The sequence below is a fragment of the Trachemys scripta genome, chromosome 4, assembly GCF_013100865.1.
Source record: "Trachemys scripta elegans isolate TJP31775 chromosome 4, CAS_Tse_1.0, whole genome shotgun sequence".
Taxonomy (NCBI): Eukaryota; Metazoa; Chordata; order Testudines; family Emydidae; genus Trachemys; species Trachemys scripta.
In genome coordinates, this window is record NC_048301.1 from 125960297 (window position 1) to 125981663 (window position 21367).

General features: G+C 51.8%; 1 protein-coding gene across 2 annotated transcripts in view; it reads left to right on the forward strand.

The window, feature by feature from the left end:
- Nucleotides 1-21367, forward strand: part of TFEB (transcription factor EB) — a 50092-nt gene that overhangs the window by 22311 nt on the left and 6414 nt on the right. The window contains exons 2-6 of one of the 2 annotated variants that reach the window (XM_034767347.1): nucleotides 17927-18171; nucleotides 18278-18532; nucleotides 18875-18955; nucleotides 20899-21028; nucleotides 21254-21310. In XM_034767347.1, coding sequence (XP_034623238.1) covers nucleotides 17977-18171; nucleotides 18278-18532; nucleotides 18875-18955; nucleotides 20899-21028; nucleotides 21254-21310 — 718 coding nt within the window. In that variant the 5' untranslated portion in view covers nucleotides 17927-17976. The remainder of the gene's footprint in view (nucleotides 1-17926; nucleotides 18172-18277; nucleotides 18533-18874; nucleotides 18956-20898; nucleotides 21029-21253; nucleotides 21311-21367) is intronic. The other variant, XM_034767348.1, reaches the window with a different exon arrangement.

The following is a 21367-nucleotide window of genomic DNA, read 5'->3' on the forward strand; positions in this document are numbered from 1 at the left end:
TAGTTCCTGGCTGTTATGAGTGCCATGATAAGACTATGCCCAGGTTGAACAGAGCCGCCGAAGGCTTACATGCTGGCAGAGAGGAACTATAGACATGCGCCCTCGACCTCCTGTCCCCATGCAAGGGGCATCTGAGTGTGACTGCAGAAGCTCTGCCCCCTTCCTACACATCACAGGTGGCTGCTCACATCCCCTCCAGCTAGTGGGCAGAAGTTGGGAGGTGCGGGAAATGTGCGTGTCGTCTTGGAGAGGTCACAGTTCGTGCGGTAGGAGGGCAGGAGATGTGGTGATGCCTCGTGGCTGTTGGGTCTATTTTTTTATTTATTTTAGCCTGGCTTAGTAATTTCTTTGTCTCGTTAAGAGAATGAGACAAGCAGTCCCGGGGGCCTTTTGCAACTTCCTCTCCCCTGGCGCTACATTAAAAGCGGGGCCCTGAGGAAATGAGGAAATGCAGGAGTCAGACAGATTTACCCGGGCAGTGACGGGGGGATGCTGCTGGGTGTCCCCGTCCTAGTGAGGATCTGATCTCATCTCTCTACTATTCCTGGCTGCGGGGAGCCACGCTCGGCATTCAGGTAATGAGAATCGTGAGCAGCGGGTGTGTTGCACGTTCTTCCGTCCCCACTCCCAGTGAGTGCCAGATAGAGCAGAGCAAGTGGCTGTCCTTGCAGGACAGGAGAGGGGGGCACAGGTGAAGAGGGCATCTGTGGGACTATGTGATGACAGAGCTTGTTGGTTTCCCCCATGCTGGAAGCAGAGCTGAAAGAGGGTGTGGTTTAAAGTGCCAGGGGGCTCTGTTCCTGGGACGCCTTGTAGGAGAGTAGCCAGCTCTGGATGGGGAGGAGGAAAAATCTGCAATTTTGTGGTGCCCCCAAAGAGCACTGTGACTGTGGGACTGGGGTTCCGAGGGCAGGGGGAGCTGTCCGGAGGAAGCTGGATGTCCGAGCTTTCGGCTGGCTGTTGTCATTACAGTTTCATAGTGGGAAAACAAGAACAAACCAAAGCCACTGGTCACGGTGGGGTGAGGACAGGAAAGGCCTGGCACCTGTCGGAGCAAATCTCAATGCAGAGTAAGCGTCTCTGCTCTGTGCCCTGTCTCGGTTGCTGGTTCTTACCGGCTCTGCGTTCTGAACCAGACAAGCAGGCGTTCGGTTTAGAAGGGAATAGGGGCAATTTCGTCACCCCCACGTCTGCGTGCCTCCCTCGTTGTTGCTCCCTGTTCATCCCCGTGGTGCATACCAGCACCACGGCAGTGCCCTCTGGGTTCAGCTGGGAACTCTGCCTACACCCGCTGTGCAGTGCAGCCCTTCGCAGTGTGACGTGCACAGTGTGAGCACCTCCATGGGATAGAATGCTCCATGCCATCTGCGGTGCAGGGCCTGTTTGTTACAGCTGTGCAGGGTTGCAGTGAGCTCCGTGTGGAATAACCAGCTGAGAGATGCAACCGTGCATTGGCTTCTGTGCCAGCTGTGAGTTGAGCCTCCTTAACTCCTCCTGGCTCTGGTATCCCGTGAACTCCTCGCTGGTGGCACAAATCTAGAGCAGGGACGCTCGGATTGTCGTCCCCCCACCCCGTCAGCCTGTGATGTGACCCCCAATTTTTAAACCACGAGCTGGGGCCTGTGTCACTGGGCCCCAGAGTCTCCGTGGGCTGTCCCTAAGTTTTAAACTTGAGGATGGTGGTGATCGCCTGTGTGTGTCTTTTTAGGGCCCTGCAAACTGGGTGTGGCTCTGTGCCAGTAGCAGCTGCTTGGTTGGGCTGAGTTTGGGTGCCCCTGTTTTTTAGGCGTGTCTGTATATCTCTTGGATATGCTGGGCCTCTGCCAAAACTGTGCGAGGCTTTTGGTGCTGAGCTGGGCCACCCCTTGGTGGGCACTGCCCTTTCCTTCCCTTAGTGGCATTCAGAAAAGAGAAACAAGGAAGGAAGATTGCTCTTGTGTGTGTGTGTAAAGAAACAGAGTTATTTTCATTTCTTTCTTTTCTGTTTCCTTTCCTAAACACTTCTGTTTATCAGTGAAGCAGCACAAACTGAGTGTCAAAGGTCGGATCTTCCCACTCCCACCGGGCCTTCCCCACTCCCCATTGGCTCCCTGTAGCAACCTTTTCACTGCTTGGGAGTCAATATTCTAATTGATCTTTCCATTCATAAAACGCCATGATCAGCCATGGCTGGGTGGCTCAGGGGATTAGCAATAGGCCATCGAGCCTCCCCCTTCTCGGCCTCCAGTTCATATCTGTTCAGCAGGCCTGTGTGGAATGAGTTTGGTGGCTCGTAGTTCAGGCTCCAGCTGAAAGGTGTCGAAGGCACTGCAGTTAGTCCCCTGGGTTGGGCTTCTGAGCAGAGAGGCTTCCCCCTGCTCCCCAGAGATCTTTGAGAGCAGGGTTGTGGGGCAGTATGTAGGAAGCTTTCCCTGCTGTACGTGACGCTGTGGATCAGTCTCTGGGGCGGGCACTCTGGCTCCCTGTGCTCAGTGGTGCTGAAACAGTTTTGTATAGTGTGTGGGTGGGTGTGTGTGTGGGGGGAGGCTGAGAGCCATTGAACCAAACTGCATATAATGGAAACCGCTTCAAGCCAGGGGGTGCGGTAGCACCCCTAGTACCAGCACCCGTGCCTGTGCTCTAGGACTGTGGGACACTCCAGGCAAATCTGTTACTCCATAGGGGATCCTGTCCACTTGTGCCTAGCATCCGGTGCCCAGGGATGTAAGTCAGAGTGACTTCTTATAAAGCTGATGTATCAGTGACGCCAGATCACACCACCTCACCTCCCTATAACAGTGCAGCTGCTCTGCCCTGGGCACTCAGACTGTGCCCTGAAAGAATGGTGCTGTGCATGTGTCTTGGCAGCTGGATGCAGGGACAGGCAACCGTGCCCAGGATATTGCATCCAGGGGCCCTGTCACCAAGAGACTGCTTTGCCCCTCTGCCTTACAGCTTTTATCTGTGGTCCTTCTATGGATATATTCTTTACAGTGCATTAAATATGTCTTCTACGATGAGGCCCAGCTTCTCCTCTGCTATGCAGGACAGTGTTCCTGCCGGTGTGAATCTCTGTCAGCCACTCACCAGCAGCGTAGATAGTGCTTGGAGAGGCAGCATCCCCTCCTTCTGTCCCATCTGTCTGGAACACGCCGTGCGCACAGAGTGAAATTGAGAGCAGAGGGGCCAGCACGAAGCGCTGCTGAAGTCTCATATAAACCTTGATATTCACCCCCGTGCAGGGGAACCCTGCATGAGGCCTACAGGGGTGCCTGTCATACCTCCTTTTCAGCCTCCCAGTGAGTACCACGATAAGGCTGGCAGTTGGTTCCCCTTGGCTACGGTGGGGGCCTGTAACCTGAGCCATCCTGTGTGCTTTGCATGTGCTATATCTGGAAACTGGCTCGTTACGAGCTTTATTTTTAGTTCTGATTTTTATTTTGTTCGCTTCCACTGACTACGTGGCTCAGACTTTCCCCAGAGTCATTCGGTGGCAAGGAGGGTCCCATTGCTTGGGAGATCTGGACGGTAGGAGGAGATTGGGGGCGTGGGTAGTTCAAAATGGCAGCACCTTGCTATGTGAAGGAGAAGCGGAGCCGTAAGCAGCGCTGGGTGTTAGGCTGCCATTCCTTCTATATAAATAACTGCGGGGCATATTTTAAAATGTCACGGGGCGTACTGAGCCAACTGAGTGATAATTAGCTTCTGGGCAAGCACAGCGGTGCCTGGTAACGGGCAGCTCCACAAACCTGGTCAGTCGCTGAGCTATGGGTGTATACAACTTTGGAAAATACACCCTGTTGCCAAGCAACTGTCCCGATGCACCAGGAGTTGCTGTCTGTTGGTTGATGCATGAGTGGTCAGTAAAAATGACTCCAGGGGTCTGATTCTCTGGTGCTTCACAAGTGTCATTTGCACCTGTGCATAAGGAATGCAAAGTCCTCCCACAGCACAGCCTTCCCCTCCCACCACTGGTAACGTTTTTGTACCTGCTTGTACTCACTTTGCACAGGTGCAAGTGACAACTCAGATAGGGAATCAGACCCTGTGGGCTTTCGTCCCGTGGTGACGTGTGCTGTATAAAACCGATCATAGACAGACGGGGTCCAGTTCTGTCCTTGGTTACACCAGTTCTGTTCTTGGTGGAATTACTCCAGATGAACATTGGTGCAAATGAGAGAACAATAAGATTCTGACCCCAGTGAAAATGAAAAAGATCCATCAACAAAATGTGCGTTAGTAAATAACAGTGAGATACTTTTAAGGAAGATTAATTCTTTATTCTGGCATCATCCGTTGTATTTCAGTCCTTTAATTTACTGTGGATATCAGAAATAAGCGGTTAGCGCCCATGCTACAGACTTTCTCTCTGCAAAATCACTGTGGGCGTGATTGTCTCACTTACTCTGGTGTAAAATGGATGAGATTAGGATTAAGCCTAGTATTTTATGTTTACACAGCAATTTTCCCCCAAAGGATCCCAAAGCCCTTCACAAACTTAGGGCATGGTCCTGCAAACCTGTATGACTAGGGGCTGGTCTACACTACAAAGTGAGGTTGGATTAGCTACGTTGCTCAGGGCTGTGAAAAATTTCACGCCCTGTGCAATATAATTAAGCCGCCATAGAACCCAGTGTGGCCGTTGCTAGGAGAGGTGGATTTACCACATCGATGGACGAACCCCTTCCATTACTGTAGTAAGTATCTATGCTGCAGCTGTGTTGCTGGAGCGTTTCTAGTGTAGATATATCCTAGATTTTCCAAAGATCTGAAGGCCAGAGTGCTCAGCGCCCAGGATTGGGGCCAGGCTTTCTAAACAGCTCAGCACCTAAATGTGCTGTGTCTTTTGGAAAAATTGGCCATTTATTATGCTACCTAAATGGGAACACAGATCTTTAGAAAAACGGATTCTTAGTGTAGCGGATCTCCAACTGTGATCCATGCTATATAAATCCAAGCTGTTGGTTTCTGTGTGTGTTCTTTTCTCTTTACTCTGGAAAGAGGTCCTAAAGTGCTACATTTGGATCTGAATCCAAATTCAGAACCATACAGATATTATCTAAACCTACCCTTGTGTGCGCTGTTAAAGATTTGCCGCATGCCACCCTAGAGACAGCTCCATTTGAGTGGTAAGTGAGGTGATCCCCATGTAGAATTTGAAGATCAACTTCGAAAGCTCATTGGGATCCTTTGGGCTTAATGGATTTTAAATGCGATGGGCCTGAGTCTGATTGTCCTTTAATTATCCCTGTGTAAATCTGGAGTAACCACATTAGTATCAGGGGTACGTGAGGAGAATCCGAGAAATAGGTCAGTTCTCTCCTGCCATAACTCTGTTGGCCCAACGTGTTGTTCCTAGAGTCCCACCTGCCAGAGGGCAAATGCCATCATGGTATCAACGTGGAAATTCCCCAACAGGTGATAGCAGCAACCTCCCTGCATCTTGTCTCAGGCAAGGAATATACCCCAGATTCTGCAGGGAATGAATCTTCCTCTCTTGGTCCCTGTCTGGCACCCACTGGATGATCACCATTGTGTTAGCGTGAGGTATGAATCAGCCAGTCCCCACCCCAATGTGGCTGATACAGGCCCTGCAAGCCAGGGAGGAGCAGCTCTCTGCGCTGTCGAATTCTTGGCCTGCGGCTCTGCGAGGCTGCCATTTGTAGCTCAAGGCTGCACACACAGTGCCTTTGTTAGCCTGAGCTCCAGCCAGTGGGGTTGGGACGCAGAGCACGTCAACTGCAGAGCATCGCTTCTTCTGAGTGGGCCACTCCATCCCCCAGGCAGGGAGCAACTTCATGGATGCCATTGGAGGCTGCGTAGGGGTGTGAGCAGCCCTTTAGCTCAGGGACATCTAGCCCCCTGATGCAAGGGGCCAAGACACCAGCCCTCAGCAGCGTAGTTGGGGACCAGGCCCTGGGTATCGAGTTCCTAGTGCACATTGGGCCCACTCCTGCTGGTCAGGCCTCTTTTCTTCCTCCGTTTCCCTTACTGCTCTGCGCCTGCTTCCCATCCTCCTCCACTGCCCATGCTGCTCTGGACCCTCCGCCTCCCTGCTGTTCCCTAAACCATCTGAGTTTAGGATCCACCTTTTGCTCACCATTCACGGGCTGGACAGTGTTCGTAGTGGGGTGTGAACAAGACTCCAGCTTTCGAGATCCCAACAGGACTCTTGTGCAGGTATTCCAGCCCCACAGCTGACCAGACCTGTCCATATCCCCATCCCTACCGCTTGCCCTCTAGGCTTCCCTGAGGCATAGGCTACCGGACACCTGTATTTTCCCAGGCTCGGGACTTTGTCCGAACTGTGTGAGACTGAGCCCTGTGAATGAGCTCGAATGCGGTCTGGCTGGGATGGCTGTGAGGTGATCTTCAGAATCTGATGTAAATCCCCCACCCCTATTGAAAGCTGCTTGTGTTGTCTCATTACCTGGTTTAAATTGGCTTTGCTCTATTGACGTGAATCTACATCTGTTGAGGATCTGATCTTCTGAGAAACTCGGAATGTATCCCTGCATGATGGGGTCCTGGCTTGTGACTGGGGCTCCTAGGTGCTGTGGTAATACACACAATAAACAATAATTCATCATGGTGCAAGAGATGCAGTGAAGCTAGGGGAAAGGGGAAGTTATCCTGCATCTGGCGTGGGGTCAAACCAGACGTAGCAACACATGCTATCTAGAAAAGTTCACAGACCGCATGGATGTGGGTGTATGTCCAGTAATAGAATTGCCCTGCCAGCATGGGACAGTTCAGTGACCGTAAGGACCAGCCCACAGGTAGTGACCCTAACAGGACAGGAACGGGGTGTTAACCCCCTAGTGCATGCTGTGTAACCAAGAATGTGGTTGGTGGTGAGTGAAAGGCACCAGGAAGAATGTTTCCCTGTAAGCAGCATGGTTGGCCTCTGAAGTGACCCTTCCCCTCCCTGTAAAGTGGTCTCCTATCTGGGGCTGGAGGTACCTGATAATGAGGAGGGGAGTGGTACTGGTCGATCTGGCCCCAGGCATCTCTACCCCTGTGTGAGTGAGTGTTCTTGGGGCCCTCCTATGACCTCCTTCCAACCCTGGCTGCCTCTCCCTTGCCCCACTGTTGACATGAAATCCAATGTCTTCCTACATATATAGAAGCCTGGAATCCAGAGAAGGGTCAGCCAGGGACACAGCATGAGCTGAGTGATTTATAGAAGGCATCTGGGCTGTTTGGTTGGTTGCAGCTCCCCATTTGTGCCATTCAGGCTCCTGCAGTGCAACAGCGGATGCTGCTGCAGGGAGAAAGCATCACTCCCAGAAGCATGGTGGGTCCCTGCCCCTCCTGCTCCTGTCTTCTCTGCCCCTGGAGCCAGCGGCCTTTAGAGCTTCCCCAGCTCTCCCACCCTGGGGCAGCCACACAGCTCCTAGAGGCTCATCCCTCTGAGTTCCTTCCTCTCCGTTTCTCAGCCCCAGGTCAGCAGCACCAGCCCAGGGGTCATTGAGACCCAGTGTAACCTGAGAACATGATCCTTGCCAGGGTGGTGGAGTAACTGCCCTGTTTGCTGGAGCCCCCTGCCCTGAGCTTTCAGCAGGGAGGGTGGCTTCTGGGGTGGGTGTCTAGAGCTCTGTTTCAGATGATCCCGTCCCAGATTCTGGGGCAGAAGGCAAAGAAATTCTATTCTCTTCCTCTTTTTTCTCTCCTTCTCCACTCCCCATTTGTTCTCTTTTGTCCCCTCTCTTCTCTCTATTTTCTTCTTCCATTCCTTTCTCTCCTCCCCTCCTCCATTGCCTATACACTCTCTCTCTCCTTCCTGTCTGCCGTTCCCACTCCCCCCCCCTTCCCCTCCTTTGTTTTGCGAGTCTTCTGGCCTTACCGCCCAGTGACTGACAGGAGGCACTGCTCTGAGTGGGGCCAGTGGGAACAGGTGCTTGGGTCGCAGGGCTGGAAGGAAACCCAATCCCATCGGCAGGGCTGCCTTGCTAGCTGACTGCTGATGCACCCTACAAGCCCCGAGGTCGGGCCTGGGGGCTGCTGCCCGAGACAGAGCAGCCAGGTGGTGCCTTTCGGTTGGGGTCTTGGCTTGGTTGGGAGGAGCAGTTGCTTAGATTCGTGTCAGGCCCTGCCTAACTGGGATGGGCCCTCTCCCTGGCCTTGTCCAGGTTTAATCTGGGTTTAGACTCTGATGCGATTGCACTAGTGCAGGTAAGACCTTGCACGAGGAAGGGCCCTTTTTCTCTTCCCCTTGCCAGAGGCCTGCCCCTCTGCGAGTCACTTGTTTCCTTCTCCGGGGTAGGAGCCAGTCAATGGGATATCACATTCTAGCTGCAGGGAGGGATGGAGCTAATAAAGGTAGGGAAGGGGTTACAGAAGTGGGGAACGTGGCTGGAGTGGTGGAGCGAAGGGGGCAAGGTGGCTGCGTGAGAGCTGGAACCTGAGAATGATCTGAGCTGTAATCTATCTCGTCTATGTCTGTCTATACTTAGATCTAGTTTGTCCATGGCTATTTGTCTCTAGATCAGGGGTCGGCAACCTTTCAGAAGTGGTGTGCCGAGTCTTCATTTATTCACTCTAATTTAAGGTTTCGCGTGCCAGTAATACATTTTAACGTTTTTAGAAGGTCTCTTTCTATAAGTCTATAAAATATAACTAAACTATTGTTGTATGTAAAGTAAATAAGGTTTTTAAAATGTTTAAGAAGCTTCATTTAAAATTAAATTAAAATGCCGAGCCCCCCAGACCGGTGGCCAGGACCCGGGCAGTGTGAGTGCCACTGAAAACCAGCTCGCGTGCTGCCTTCGGCACCCGTGCCATAGGTTGCTTACCCCTGCTCTAGATCTAGATGTTACTGGATGACACTGAGGCTAATGCCTCTCGGAGGGAAGAGCGACCCCCTTTAGTGAATCACCAGCACCACATCCTGCAGCACCCTGGGCTTTCCTAGGGTGGGTCTCTCCTCCAAGTGCTGACAGGCTCCCCTCCCGCAGCTTAGTTCAGGGAGGGTTCATGAGACCCCAGTCTGTGGTGACCGTTCTCCAGGCTGAGCTTGCTGCCTTCGGTTTTCACGGCCCTTGTGACTCCAGTGGTTTTCATTCTCCTTCTGTCAGACCTGTTCGCCTCCCCCCACGCTGCGGGTGAGTCAGAGCGAAAGCAGAAGCTGCTGAGCGTTACTGAGGGTGAAGCCAAGGAGAACCGGCCGGGCTATTTTAAAACCGGCCTGATTTCCCCCTCCTCATTTCACATCAGGGGCCTGCCCTCACTTCGGCTTCCCTTTTCCCCTCACCCTCACCTCTCCCTCTCCTCAGGTGATTGGCTGAGGAATTTCCTAAGGGGAAATAGCAGAATTCTCCGCTCACCGCCACCCCCTGTTTCTTGTAAAGCAAGTTCACAGTTAGGGGAAGGAGGGAGGCACTGAGAGGCGCAGATTTCTTGGTTGTCCTAGGCCGTGTCTGTGCTCACAGACAGCCCCACTGAGAGACCAGTGGCCAGCAATCACAGTCGTTTGTCTCTTATTTTGTGTATGTAGAGTGCAAGCTCTTTGGGGCAGGGGCTGCCTTTTTGCTCTGCGCATGTACAGCGCCCAGCACAGTGCGGCTCTGACCTAAGTATAGGGCCTCTATGTGCTACTGTCATAGAAATAATGAACAATGATGGTGACCTCTTAAGCCTCAAGACGGATATGCAGGAGTTTGCACCCACCGAGCTAATCAAGAGCAATACCTGGTTACCTGCACGTGGTGGTGGTGGTGGCGTGTGCTATGCAGGAGGTCAGACTGGTGGATCTGGTGGTCTCTTCTGGGCTTAAACTGTATTTATTTATTTGGCATATGCAATCCGGTCATGCCAGGCCACAGCATTCTTCTCAACAATGTTCAAGGCACGACCTGCCTAAGCACAGGGGTCAGCCCTGGCCCAGCTACACCGATGGCTAGGCATTGACGGCTGACTCAGGGCATGTAAATAAGTTCCTCAGTCAAGATACGCCCTGGATGGTTTTCCTGTTTTACAGCGGTGTGAGGGAACCTCCTTGCTACTTGCTAATCTGTGCATTGATTCTCTGGGCCGGTGCATGTTTTTGTCTAGACTTCCCAGTGCTTCCAGTTGTCTTTGATCTGCCGATATTTCAGATGCTTTCATGGCAATCCCGAGCTGGATCCTGAAGGGCACAGAGTACCCTCAGGTCCCCCCCCCCCCCCGAAGGGATGTGAAGGCACTCGGCACCTGACAGAGTTCACCCCCCCATGTCCTCTCTCTCTTTCATCTCTTGGTTGTGTCAGCAAGGAGGGAGAAATGCAAACCCGACCAGAAACCTGGAGTCAGGAGGAGCAGGGTCGCTTGGGCATCACGTGGCAGAGTGAGGAGGCAAAGGTTGCTGGGGGCTCTGGTACTATGGCGATGAAGGGGCCATGTGAGACCCTGGATGGAGAGGGGCCACATTGTGCTCTGTTGCGATGCCGTGAATCTGGAGTAACTCCACTGAAGTCAGCGCAGCTGTTCCACATTTATGTCAGGGTCGCTGAAAGCAGGGTCTGGACTGGATGGATGGCCACGTTGCTGGGCATGGGGGATGGATGCCATCGTTCTGTCTGCACTGCCTGGGTCCGCTCCTGCGGGAGTGTGGACTTTCGGCAGCAGCAACAGGGCAGGAAGGGAAGCAGGTTCTGGTTTACGGTGACTGTCAGGGACAAGCCTGCGTTGTAATCTGAAGTGGGTGGTCATGGCTCAGTGCACGTCACATGACCCCCTCCTCCCCAGTCGATAGCCTGTTCTGACTGTGAAGGGCCCAGAGTGGGCTACTGGCATCCTGTAGGACCCGGCCTCTGTTTTGGCAGAGAGAGGCAGACTCATCCTGGAGCGGAAGCAGAGCTTACTCAATGCCGTAGGCTGAGAGCCGTTCTGTGCTTTCATTTCCTACTCCTCCCTCTCCCATCCTGCTCATCTCTAGGTTTGTCCCTACAGCTTCCTCCTCTTTGGGTGCTTCCAGCCCCTGCTGGCCTTGGACATGAGCTGGGGATGCAAATTCAGAGCCTCCAATGGCAGCACTAACTCCTCCAGTTCCCTGACCCAAGGGGACCAGCTGTGCATGTGAGAAGGGAGTTGGGCCTCTCTGGCCAGGCAGTCCTTGGCCTGGTTGCTGCTAGCAAGTGCTGGTGGGTTCTGTGCTGTCTGCAAGGAAATGGACTGAGGCCCACTCTCATCACAAAGGTGACCAAGCAACTTCACAAGGGCTGGGTTTGAAATCCCTCACCTGCACAGCTGTTCTCCGATCAGCCTCCCCAAGCCACCCTGTCCTCAGTGGTAGGGATTATTAACTGCTTCATTGCCAAAGCGTGCCCCAGGTATAATATTCATGAAACGTGCTCCTCCAGTTCAGGGTTTCATTTTCATTTGCTCTCCTGACTGTGTAGAGTTGCGGTGCGGCTTTTAAACAGCTGCTGTTTAATAGGGAAGCAATTTCAAGACCGTTTACAAAGTGCTTTTGGGTGCCTCCAAGATGGGCTCATATGATTTGTTGTCATTGCTGCTTTAAGGCTTTTCCTTGCATGGGACACTTGATGTTTGATTATTACTCCTCACTGGCATTAGCTGAGACTTGTCCACAGTCAGCCTTATTTTATTAGTTCCAGGCCAGTCTGTCATCTCTCCATCTCTGTGGCGTTTATTTCTGCACTTCCCTTGACTCTGCTGCCCCTCAAGGCTTAGCATCATCTTACAAATTTCGCCCTGTCCTCTGCTGTGTCTTCTAGCTAGTTTGCAAAAGTCATCTAACTGAAATGAGACTTAATACCCCTCCCAGTGGGACCCTATGGGCACCTCTCACCACTCCCCCTCCTCCCCCCCCAGCGAGATGAACCACCACATATAATTAATTACCTTCCTCTTGCCGTTCAATAGCCAGCTTTTGATCCATGTAATCGTATTTCTGTCCAAGCCGGCTTGATTTAATTTCCCCCTTAGGATATCGCGTGGCACTGTGTATCAGATGCCTCATTGAAATCCAGATATATTGTATCCACCACGTCTCCTCTGTCTAACATTATGTATTCTGTTTAAATAGAAAAACCCTTCAGATTTGTCTGGCTATATTTATTCCTAAGTAAGCCCGGGTTGTTTGGCTTCTGTGTTTCCCCTTTAAATATTTCCTCATTCCTTTTGGTAGAGGATGCGAGTTAACGCACAAAGAGGGTCTTTACTCTGATTGTTCTTTGTTCCCTCTTTAAAAATTGGTATCAGGCTGGCACAGGTTGAGCCTTGGAATGAATGGAAAAAACCAAATAAGCACCAGCTAGTAGCAGTTTTTTTTTCCCCCGTGGACCCTGGCCTCGATTTTTTTCAAAAGTGACTAGTGCTTTTGGATGCCTAGTTAGAGACCCCGTAAAGGGGCAGAGGGGCTCCGTGCTGTCTGATAATCAGGCCCCTTTAAGAGGTCTCATGTTAGGCCCCCAAACCTCTAGTGCAATGGTTCTCAACCAGGGGTAGGCAGAGGTCTTCCAGGGGGTACACCAACTCATCTAGATATTTGCTTAGTTTTACAACAGGTTACATAAAAAGCACTTGCAAAGACCGTACAAGCTAAAATGTCATACAGACAATGATTTGTTTATACTGCTCTGTGTACTATACACTGAATTGAAAGTACAATATTTATATTCCAGTGGATTAGTTTTATAAATATATGGTAAAAATGAGAAAGTAAGTAATTTTTCAGTACCGGCATGCTGCGACACTTTTGTATTTTTATGTCTGATTTTGTAAGCAAGTCATTTTTAAGTAGGATGACATTTGGGGGCAGGCAAGACAAATCAAACTTCTGAAATGGGTACAGTCATCTGGAAAGGTTGAGCGCCATTGCACTTCTGAAACTCTTGGCCTGTGTCTTTTTCCTGAGATGTAGAACTCCGGCCTTGCCCACCTGTAGGTCATGAGAGAGGGAGGATGGCCTAGTGGTTAGGGTACTAAGCTTAGACTTGGGAGACCTGGGTTCCATTTCCTACTCTGCCACAGACTTCCTGTGAGAGCTTGGCCAAGTCACCTAGTGTCTCTGTGCGTCAGTTTCCCCGTCAGTCCTGCCCTGCCTCACAGAAGGTTGTGAGGAGAAATGCTTTAGAAAAGACTGTGAGGTGCTCAGATGGGCCATATAAGTGCCAAGGATAGATGATGATGATGCATCTCTTCCCCCCCCCCCCCCCCGCACATCTCAGGTTTCTTATAACAGTGGGTCAGTATCATTGTTCCTGTTTTACCAATGGGGGAAACTGAGGCACACAATGGGGCTGTGACTTGCCTGGCTGAGGTCACACCATAAGTCAGTGGCTGTGCCAGGACCAGACCCTAGAGCTTGATTCTCAGTTACTCCGTTTCCATGCTGGAGGGAAGGGGGCTTTAAGCCGCTTCTGCACTGCCTGGATTCTGGAGCCGTGCACGGGCCTGCCCAGTCCCCTACAGATCTCGGGAAGCAAAGAATAACTACAGCACAGTACACTCTGCCTATGCCTCTGACCGCCCCCCCTTCCCCCCCATGCCAGAGGCTGGGAGCAGGGGCCATATGGAGCCTTTTCACTAGCTCACACTTGGCCATGCAGTGTCTTTTCTCAGGGGTCCGTTCCACGCCCTTTAAGACCCTTTTATGCTGCCAGAGTAGCACAGAAGGGCCATGACATCGCTGAGCATCAGTCCTCCTGTCTCTTGATTTGTACTCCAGTGCCCTATCCCCCCTGGGTCATGTATAGCTCTTTTAGAAAGCGTTGTGATGTTAGCTCAGGTGTCCTGGACAAATTCCCTTGGAGCTAATTGCATCCTGCCTCCACGAATACCCTTTGCCGTTTCCACTGGACTTATTTTCTCCAAAATGCAGTGCATCCTTAAACAGCACCCTGTATTTTGCCTCAGAGGTGACTGCATTTTAGTGGTGCGAGAATTGATTGCTAATACAGCAGCAACTCTGTAGTGAAGGGGATGAGACAGTTTCCATTCTGAGCCCAGTTTTGATGTGTTCCCACCCCCTAGAATATTAAAATGCTTTGAGGCCTTTCTGAATGAAAAACACTCAGTAAATGTAAGTCATTGTCTGGGCCTCTGGACTGGGTTATTATCCAGAGCTGTTGATTGGTGTATGTGTGTGTGTTGGGGAGCAAAGATATGGTATTTAAAAACAATACACCTGATCAGACAGTGTCTCCATGTACCCTCCACCTTCCACATCAGATAGGTAGCATTAGCCTCGCTTTGCAAACAGAGAGAATAAGGCATGGAAAATTTAGGGGACTTGCTTGTGGTCCGAAAGCCACAGATGGAGCTCAGGGGTCCTGGCTTGTGCCTTAAATGCAAGATCATCCTTCCTCCCTCTTCCTTGGTTATCAGCATCATGGGTTCTCAGGTGTTCGAGTGTGCAAACCTTGGAGAAGAGGCAAGGGTCAGAAGTGAAGCGCTGACAGGACTGTGTGGGATGGGAGTTAGACAAGACCTCTCCCCTTGCTGCATTTTTCTGCTCTGGATTGGCCTCTGTAGGACACTTCGTAGTGTCACAGTTCATGGGAGTGGCATGTCTTGGCTGAGTGGGAAAGGTACCCCATGTCCCCCTGACCACGCTCAGTTCCTTAAGTCCATTCAGAATATACAAGGAAGCGTCCCTTCCCTGCATTGACAGATTCACTGCTCCTGCTGCTGAATTGTGCACCTCCTGCCTTCTTCATCTCTACTAATATCTCTCCTCTCCCCTCCTCCCCGCCACATGTCTTCAGCCACTGCAGTCTGGAGGGAAAATTCTGCTTTGAACCACTCACCATCTTCCCCAGGTTATGGATGATGGGCTATCCTAGTGTGAGCTAGCAATTAGAGTAGTGGACTGGGAGTCAAGACCCCTGGGTTCAGTTGCACAGCCTGCATCGGCAGGTGGTTTAGTGGATTTGTTCCCAAACTTTTCCTAAGGTGACTCACCAACTGCATTTTGTCTTATTTTTATTTTGTTTTTGCGACCCATCATTACATATAAACACACTCTGCCCCGGCACTGCAACCCTAACCCCAGTGAGCCGTGCCTGCACTGACCCAGCAGCTCCTGTCCCGCAGGGCCAGGCCAAGCTCCGGGCTCATGGTGGGCTCACCCCCACCCCTGCAGGAACTCCCCCTGGCCCGAGACAGAAGGAAGGGTGTGTTTGCTTAGGCAAGGGCCCCGGGATGGGTTAATCCGGCCCTGGATGTGGTGACCCACTTAGAACCTTCCCGCGACCCACCATTTGGGCGACTCTTGTCTAGTGGGTAGAGCAGACGGTCCCAAGTCAGGACTCCTGGGTTCTATTCCCACTGACTCCCTGTCCCCATCTGGAAAATGGGGGTAATGACACTGAGCTGTACCTACCTTGCAGGATGGATGAGTCAGTAATGCTCAGGTAGGGTGGCTCCCTCTGGAGCCCTCTCGTCTCTGCAGGCTTCTTTAGCACTGCTTCACTGCACCTGAATGGGCTCCCATCCCCTTTGTATGGACAAACAAGAGCCCTGTCTGTGTCTGGCTGCGTCGCTCTCCGTCGCCTCGTGCTGCCTCTCTCGCCTCCAGACTCTTGCGTGCAGGCTCGTGGGACAGAAGGGGCATTGTTTGCATTGTTCGAGGGTTAAGGTTTCACTCTGGATTTGAGTTTAATTACTCCTGACAGTCTCCCCACCACCATGCTATGGGGAGCACCTCTAGGTTTAGGGGACAAGGGAGACTGGGTGTGGGTCATGCAAGGCCAGCTAAGAGACAGTTAAACCGTGTCATTCCACTTCCCGTGGAAGGCTCTTTTCTTTCTTCCTCTTTCTCTCTCTGGCTGTCTTTCTCTTTTTCATGTTCTCTTTCTCTTCACATATCTTTCTTTTGAGTCCCGCCAACAGCACATCAATGGGATTTCCCTTGAAATCCAGGAATAACTAACTAGCTGTTACCCTCTTTCTTCTCTCTCTGGCCTATTCTCTTGTCTTTCCCTTTGTGCTCCCACCCCCACCCACAGCTGGGTTCCTGGCCCTTGGGTTTCTCTTGTAGCAGTAGACACATCACCTGGAAGCTCTCCATGGAAATAAGAGGCAGTCTTGGGTCTGGGTGGGTGGCAGAATATCTGGAACCCTGACTGGTCCCTTGTCTCAGAACTGGGAAGTGCCTCAATCCAGGGCATCGATTTCCAGCTTCCAGGAGAAACCAGCACAAAAAGATCAGGGAGTGAGCGCTGGGGTCTGGATTCGCCTCACTGCAAGGATTCCACGCATTGCTGGTTTTCTTCACCCACCCACTTTCTCTCCCTCCTATTGGGCAATGGCTCTGATTATGAGCTCTCTCCCCTTCTTCTGCCAACTGGCCCGTGTTTGACAGCAAGGCAAAGTGACTTTGTCATGAAAGAGCCTGGCATCCGAGTACACGCAGGGTCCAGGCCTGAATCATTTCCTCTCCCAGAGCAGGGACAGCAGTGAGTCCAGGCACAATGGGACTAGAGGGACGAAGGCCAAGATTGAAAAGAAATGGAGGGGCCTGAACTGAGGCTCCTTGGCGCCTACTTAGATATGTGGCTGTGTTCAGCTGCTATGCCCACAGGACCTTCTGGTGCCTGGCATTTCTGAAAATCAGGCCTTGCTTATCTAGGTACCGAAATATCGACCAGGGCACCGCATTTTAGACCCCTATTTTTGAAAATCTTGGCTGAATTTCCAATCCCTCAGCAGAAGATGGCCTACTGAGGTCTGTGGGGTGGAGAACATCAGGCCTGAATCACTGGAAACTTCTCTTCCCCCCTTCCCTAGCAGAGGGTTGTGCCTTTGGTCCCTTGATATGGTAGCATCCCTTGGGAAAGGGGTTTGGGTCAATGAATGGGGAGCATGCACCATGGCCTAGTGGATAGAGCACTGGACTAGGACTCAGGAGACTTGGTTCTATTTCCAACTCTACCGCTGGTGTTGGGTGAGTTTGGGCAAAGTCTCATCCTTGCCCCGTGCCTCAGTTTCCCCATCTGTCCAGTGACCTCCTTTATAAAGTGCTTTGAGCTCTCCTGATGAAAAGTGCCAGATAAGAGCTAGGGATTATTATTTATTCCGAGCGCCTTCAGTGGGTCATTCCAGATCAGTGGTCGAAGGTGGAAAGATGTTGATTTTGGCCCCAAGTTTAGTGTTGTTTTTTTTTGTTTGTTTGTTTTTTTTAAACCCCAGGATTTTACAAACCGAAGGACAATTTTTGAAGCTGTCACGGGAAAGAGTGGATGGCTTTTTTGTGTATCCCTCTTTTGGGGGTTGGTTTATTGCCGTGGCTGTTTATTTGTGCTGGGGCCTAAAGATCGAAGCTCTGTTCTGCTCGGTGTTGATTGGGAGTCAGAGGCTCTTTTCCTGAGTCTGGGAGGCAGTTTGACCCACTGGTTAGAGAACTGACTTCCCGCGGTTCAGTTCTCTGCACCACCACAGGTTGCCTGCAGGTCATTCAGCCTCTCTCTGCTGCAGTTCTCCAGATATAAAGCAGGGATAATAATCCTTCCTTCCTTTGCCTCGTGTATTTCGATTGTAAGCTCTTCCGGGCAGGGGCTTTATTACTTGTACGTACAGCACCTAAAGTCCTCATAGTTAACCCTTATATCGCGCTTTTTAGAACGATCCCCCAGGGAATAGTCACAGGCTGGCGCTGCCTTAGTAGGACTAGTCTTGCAGTCCTTATGGGACACTGGGGCCCTGATCTTGGCTGGGATGCCACTGGTGATAGAGGTCACTTGGCTGTGGATGCAGCTGTCATACAGAGAAATATTCTGGGTTGCCATGGGCAAGCTCCTTTGCTGCCCCGTGTCTCAGTTTCCCCATCTGTAAAACGGGGATAACATTACTGACCCTCCCTACATGAAGCACTTTGAGATATCTAGATGACAGGCACAACCTAAGAGCACTGCCATTAGAGCCGGATCCCTTGGGCTTGATTTAATCCTATCGCAGCCTTTGCTATGGTCCAACACATCCCGTTTCTCTCTCTCTCTCTCAGCAATTCCTTTGTGCCTCGGGAAGAGCTGTGACCTGCCCCACACGTGCACCATGGCGTCGCGTATCGGCCTGCGGATGCAGCTTATGCGGGAGCAAGCGCAGCAGGAGGAGCAGAGGGAGCGGATGCAGCAGCAGGCGGTGATGCATTATATGCAGCAGCAGCAGATGCCGCTGGCCCCCACGCCTGCCATCAACACTCCAGTCCAATTCCAATCCCCACCATCCGTGCCGGGAGAGGTCTTAAAGGTACAGTGCAGATTAGTTTGTTTCCTTCTTTCTGGGGGGGGAGAGTCTTGGCCTTGTTGAGAGCTCTAATTGTTTTCCCCTGCCTGGGGTGTGTGTGGATTTTTAGGTTCAGTCGTACTTGGAGAACCCCACAACGTATCATCTGCAGAAGTCACGGGACAAGAAGGTCCAGGAGTATATCTCTGAAACCTACGGGAACAAGTTTGCTACTCACATCAGTCCTATCCGGCACTCTCCAAAGCCTCCCCCTGCCGCCTCGCCGGGCGTCAGGCCCGGCCATGTCATGTCCTCTTCAGCCGGCAACAGCGCCCCCAACAGCCCCATGGCCATGCTCAACATCAGCTCCAATCCGGAGAGGGAGGTAAGGAAATGGCTTGGGTTTATAGAGCACCAAGATGACTAGGGGAGAGGAAGGGAAGGATTTAAAAGTGGCATGTGATCAGTGTCTCTCCAGTCCTGGCTTCTCTCAGCGGAGGCGCTATAAGGAGCAGAGCGGAGAGCTGGGATTTCCCAGCAGGAGGCATGGTGGGACATAAGATATAAATACCTAGCTAGCATGTAGCGCGTTTCATGGACCAGGTAGCACATAGCATCAAAAATGAAACCACTGAACTGAGGAAACCCTCAGCTGTCTCTTCGTTTTCGCCCGGTGACCCCGCACCTCCAGCCGTGTGCTCTATCAGAATGCAACTTTCTCTTCCAGATAGACGAGGTCATTGATGACATCATGCGTCTGGATGACGTTTTGGGCTATATTAACCCGGAAATGCACATGCCCAACACCGTGAGTGTCTCTGATTGACTTCCGGACGGTTATCCTGACTCTGGAGGGAGGGGAGGAACCTGCATTTGACATGTGCGGGCTAGGGAACAATTAGAGTATATGTGCTCTAGGTTAGGGGAGACTGAGCTCTTCCAGCTAAAGGGACCCTCCAGGGAGAGTGGTGACCCTGCTACCCATACCCTCTGGGACGGATTGTCTGTGGCTCTCTGCCCCTTCTCTTGGTGGCCGAGAGCCAGGGTAACCACTGTACACTAGTGCAGTCTCGCAGACCTGGCACGGGGGGCGTGGACAGAGCACTGCTGTGCTCTTGCTATTCTCAGCTGCCAGGCCAACCCCTCGGGGCTGTGGGGAGCAGAGAGTAAACTAGAGCGGCCTCAGTGGCTGCTCTAACACACTGGGGGCCAGACAGGCTTTCGGCCGGGCTCAAAATATAGGGAGGCTCACCGGAAGCATGAAGCCGCCTTTACCACCCTGCCCCCTCAATTCCTGCCCTGAGCGGAGCTCGGCTGGAACTGAGAATCTGGCAACTGGGGTGTCCCTGCATCGATTGCTGCTACTAACTGTCAAGGCTGCAGCCCGGGATTTTGCTGCACACTCTCCGTATGTCAGTGATGGCTTTTGCCTGGCCCAGCGCCCGGCAGGCAGTGGGAAATCATGCGTTGTGGTGTGTACAAACTAACTGAGCCTCTCTCCCCCTGCCCAGCCCCTGGAGTTGTAGTGATTATTATTGCCGAGTAAGTCAGCAACAAGTGCTAGTCTGAGCTGGCTGCAGCCTGACCTAGAGACAGTAAACATCAGGTTGGCATTGCTATGTGTGGGCTGGGGGAGGGAAAAGCTGTGCAGTAGCATGACTGACTGCTATGAGACTCCATGAGCCCTTTGGTTAGGCTCCTGCTTTTAAATGAGCCCCAAAGGGCTGGGAGGACTTAACAGATTCTAAGCCCAGAAGGGACCATTGTAATCATCTAGTCTGATGTCTTCTACCAGAGCTCTAGAACCTCTCCCAGCTGTTCCTTTTATCTCAACCGTTTCTTGTGCGGGAGCTGACGCCTGACTTTTTTTTTTTTTTTTAAAGACTTCTGGTCTTGATTAAAAAAACCCAGATTCTGTTTTGTGCAACCGTGACTGTCCCCCATCGTGCAAACTCAGCAGGCTTTGAGGCCTACATTCCCTGCACTGGCTGCTACCACTTGAACTTCCGGCCTGACTGTGAGGATCACAGTCTGGTGGTTAGAGCAGGGGAATCGGGAGTCTTGGTTTCAGTTCTTGATTCAGCCACTGCGTGTCCATGGGCGAGTCCATTTACCTCTCAGTGTTGCCATCTGTAAAATAGGGCTAAGGATACCTAACTCCCAGGGTGCCTGGTGAGGCTTTCTTGATTGATGCTTTGAGATCCTGTCCTTGGATGGAAGGCACCATAGAAGGTGAAGATTGATTGATTGATTTTTAACATCCCTTTCCGTCACCTAGCGTCCCACAGTGAGAACGTATCATGCAGCAGTGAGGCAACTTAGGGCTTTGTAAATGTTTCTAGCTGGGGTTTTTGGTGGGGCTTAAGGGAGTTAGTGCCTAGCGCCTAGTGAAAGTCAATACCTCCCTTAGAAAATCTCAGCCTGATGGATTCCACGTCTGAGTCATCAACACCCTGCCCCTCGTGAATTAGGTTAGTAGCCTTGGTCTCATTTTGCACATAGGGAAACCGAGGCACGGAGTGGTGAGGTGACTCCCCTAAGGTCCCGCAGAGCAGGGAGTAGAAATCAGGAGTTTCCAGCTCCCAGTTGCATGCAGCCCCTAGATTGTGGTGCTTTCACGCTAGGCCTTATGATTTGGAATCTCCCCGGAGGGCCAGCCCTGAGCCAGCTTTCTAGCTCCCTGATCCCATCTCCCGCTCGTCCAGGAGGAGGACGAGAACCATACTAGTCACGTGCTCCCTTGTTTTTCAGCTTCCAATGTCCAGCAGTCACATGAATGTATATAGTGGTGACCCCCAGCTGACGGCCTCCCAGGTGGCTGTCACCAGCAGTTCCTGCCCCGCTGACCTCACTCAGAAGAGAGACCTGACAGGTAACGCATGTGAGTTTTGACTGCAGCCTATGTGTGCGTCCGTGTCTGTCAGGTTGGGCCAAATCCTGCGTCAATGCTCGTGCCACTGATGGTGGCGAGGGTTACGTGGGATGAGGGTCAAACAGAATCCTGCCCACCCTGTTTGACGTTAGGTACCGAGTGATGCTGGGAGAGGTGGTGAGAAAACACAGCTTTGTAACAAGTGTGGTGTGACCTCTTGGGTCTGTCTTGTAGATGCCGAGAACCGTGCCTTGGCTAAAGAGCGTCAGAAGAAGGACAATCACAACCTGAGTGAGTGGATGGTTCATTCTAGCTGCAAGGCTGGGTCTCCTGCCCTAGTTTCCTTCA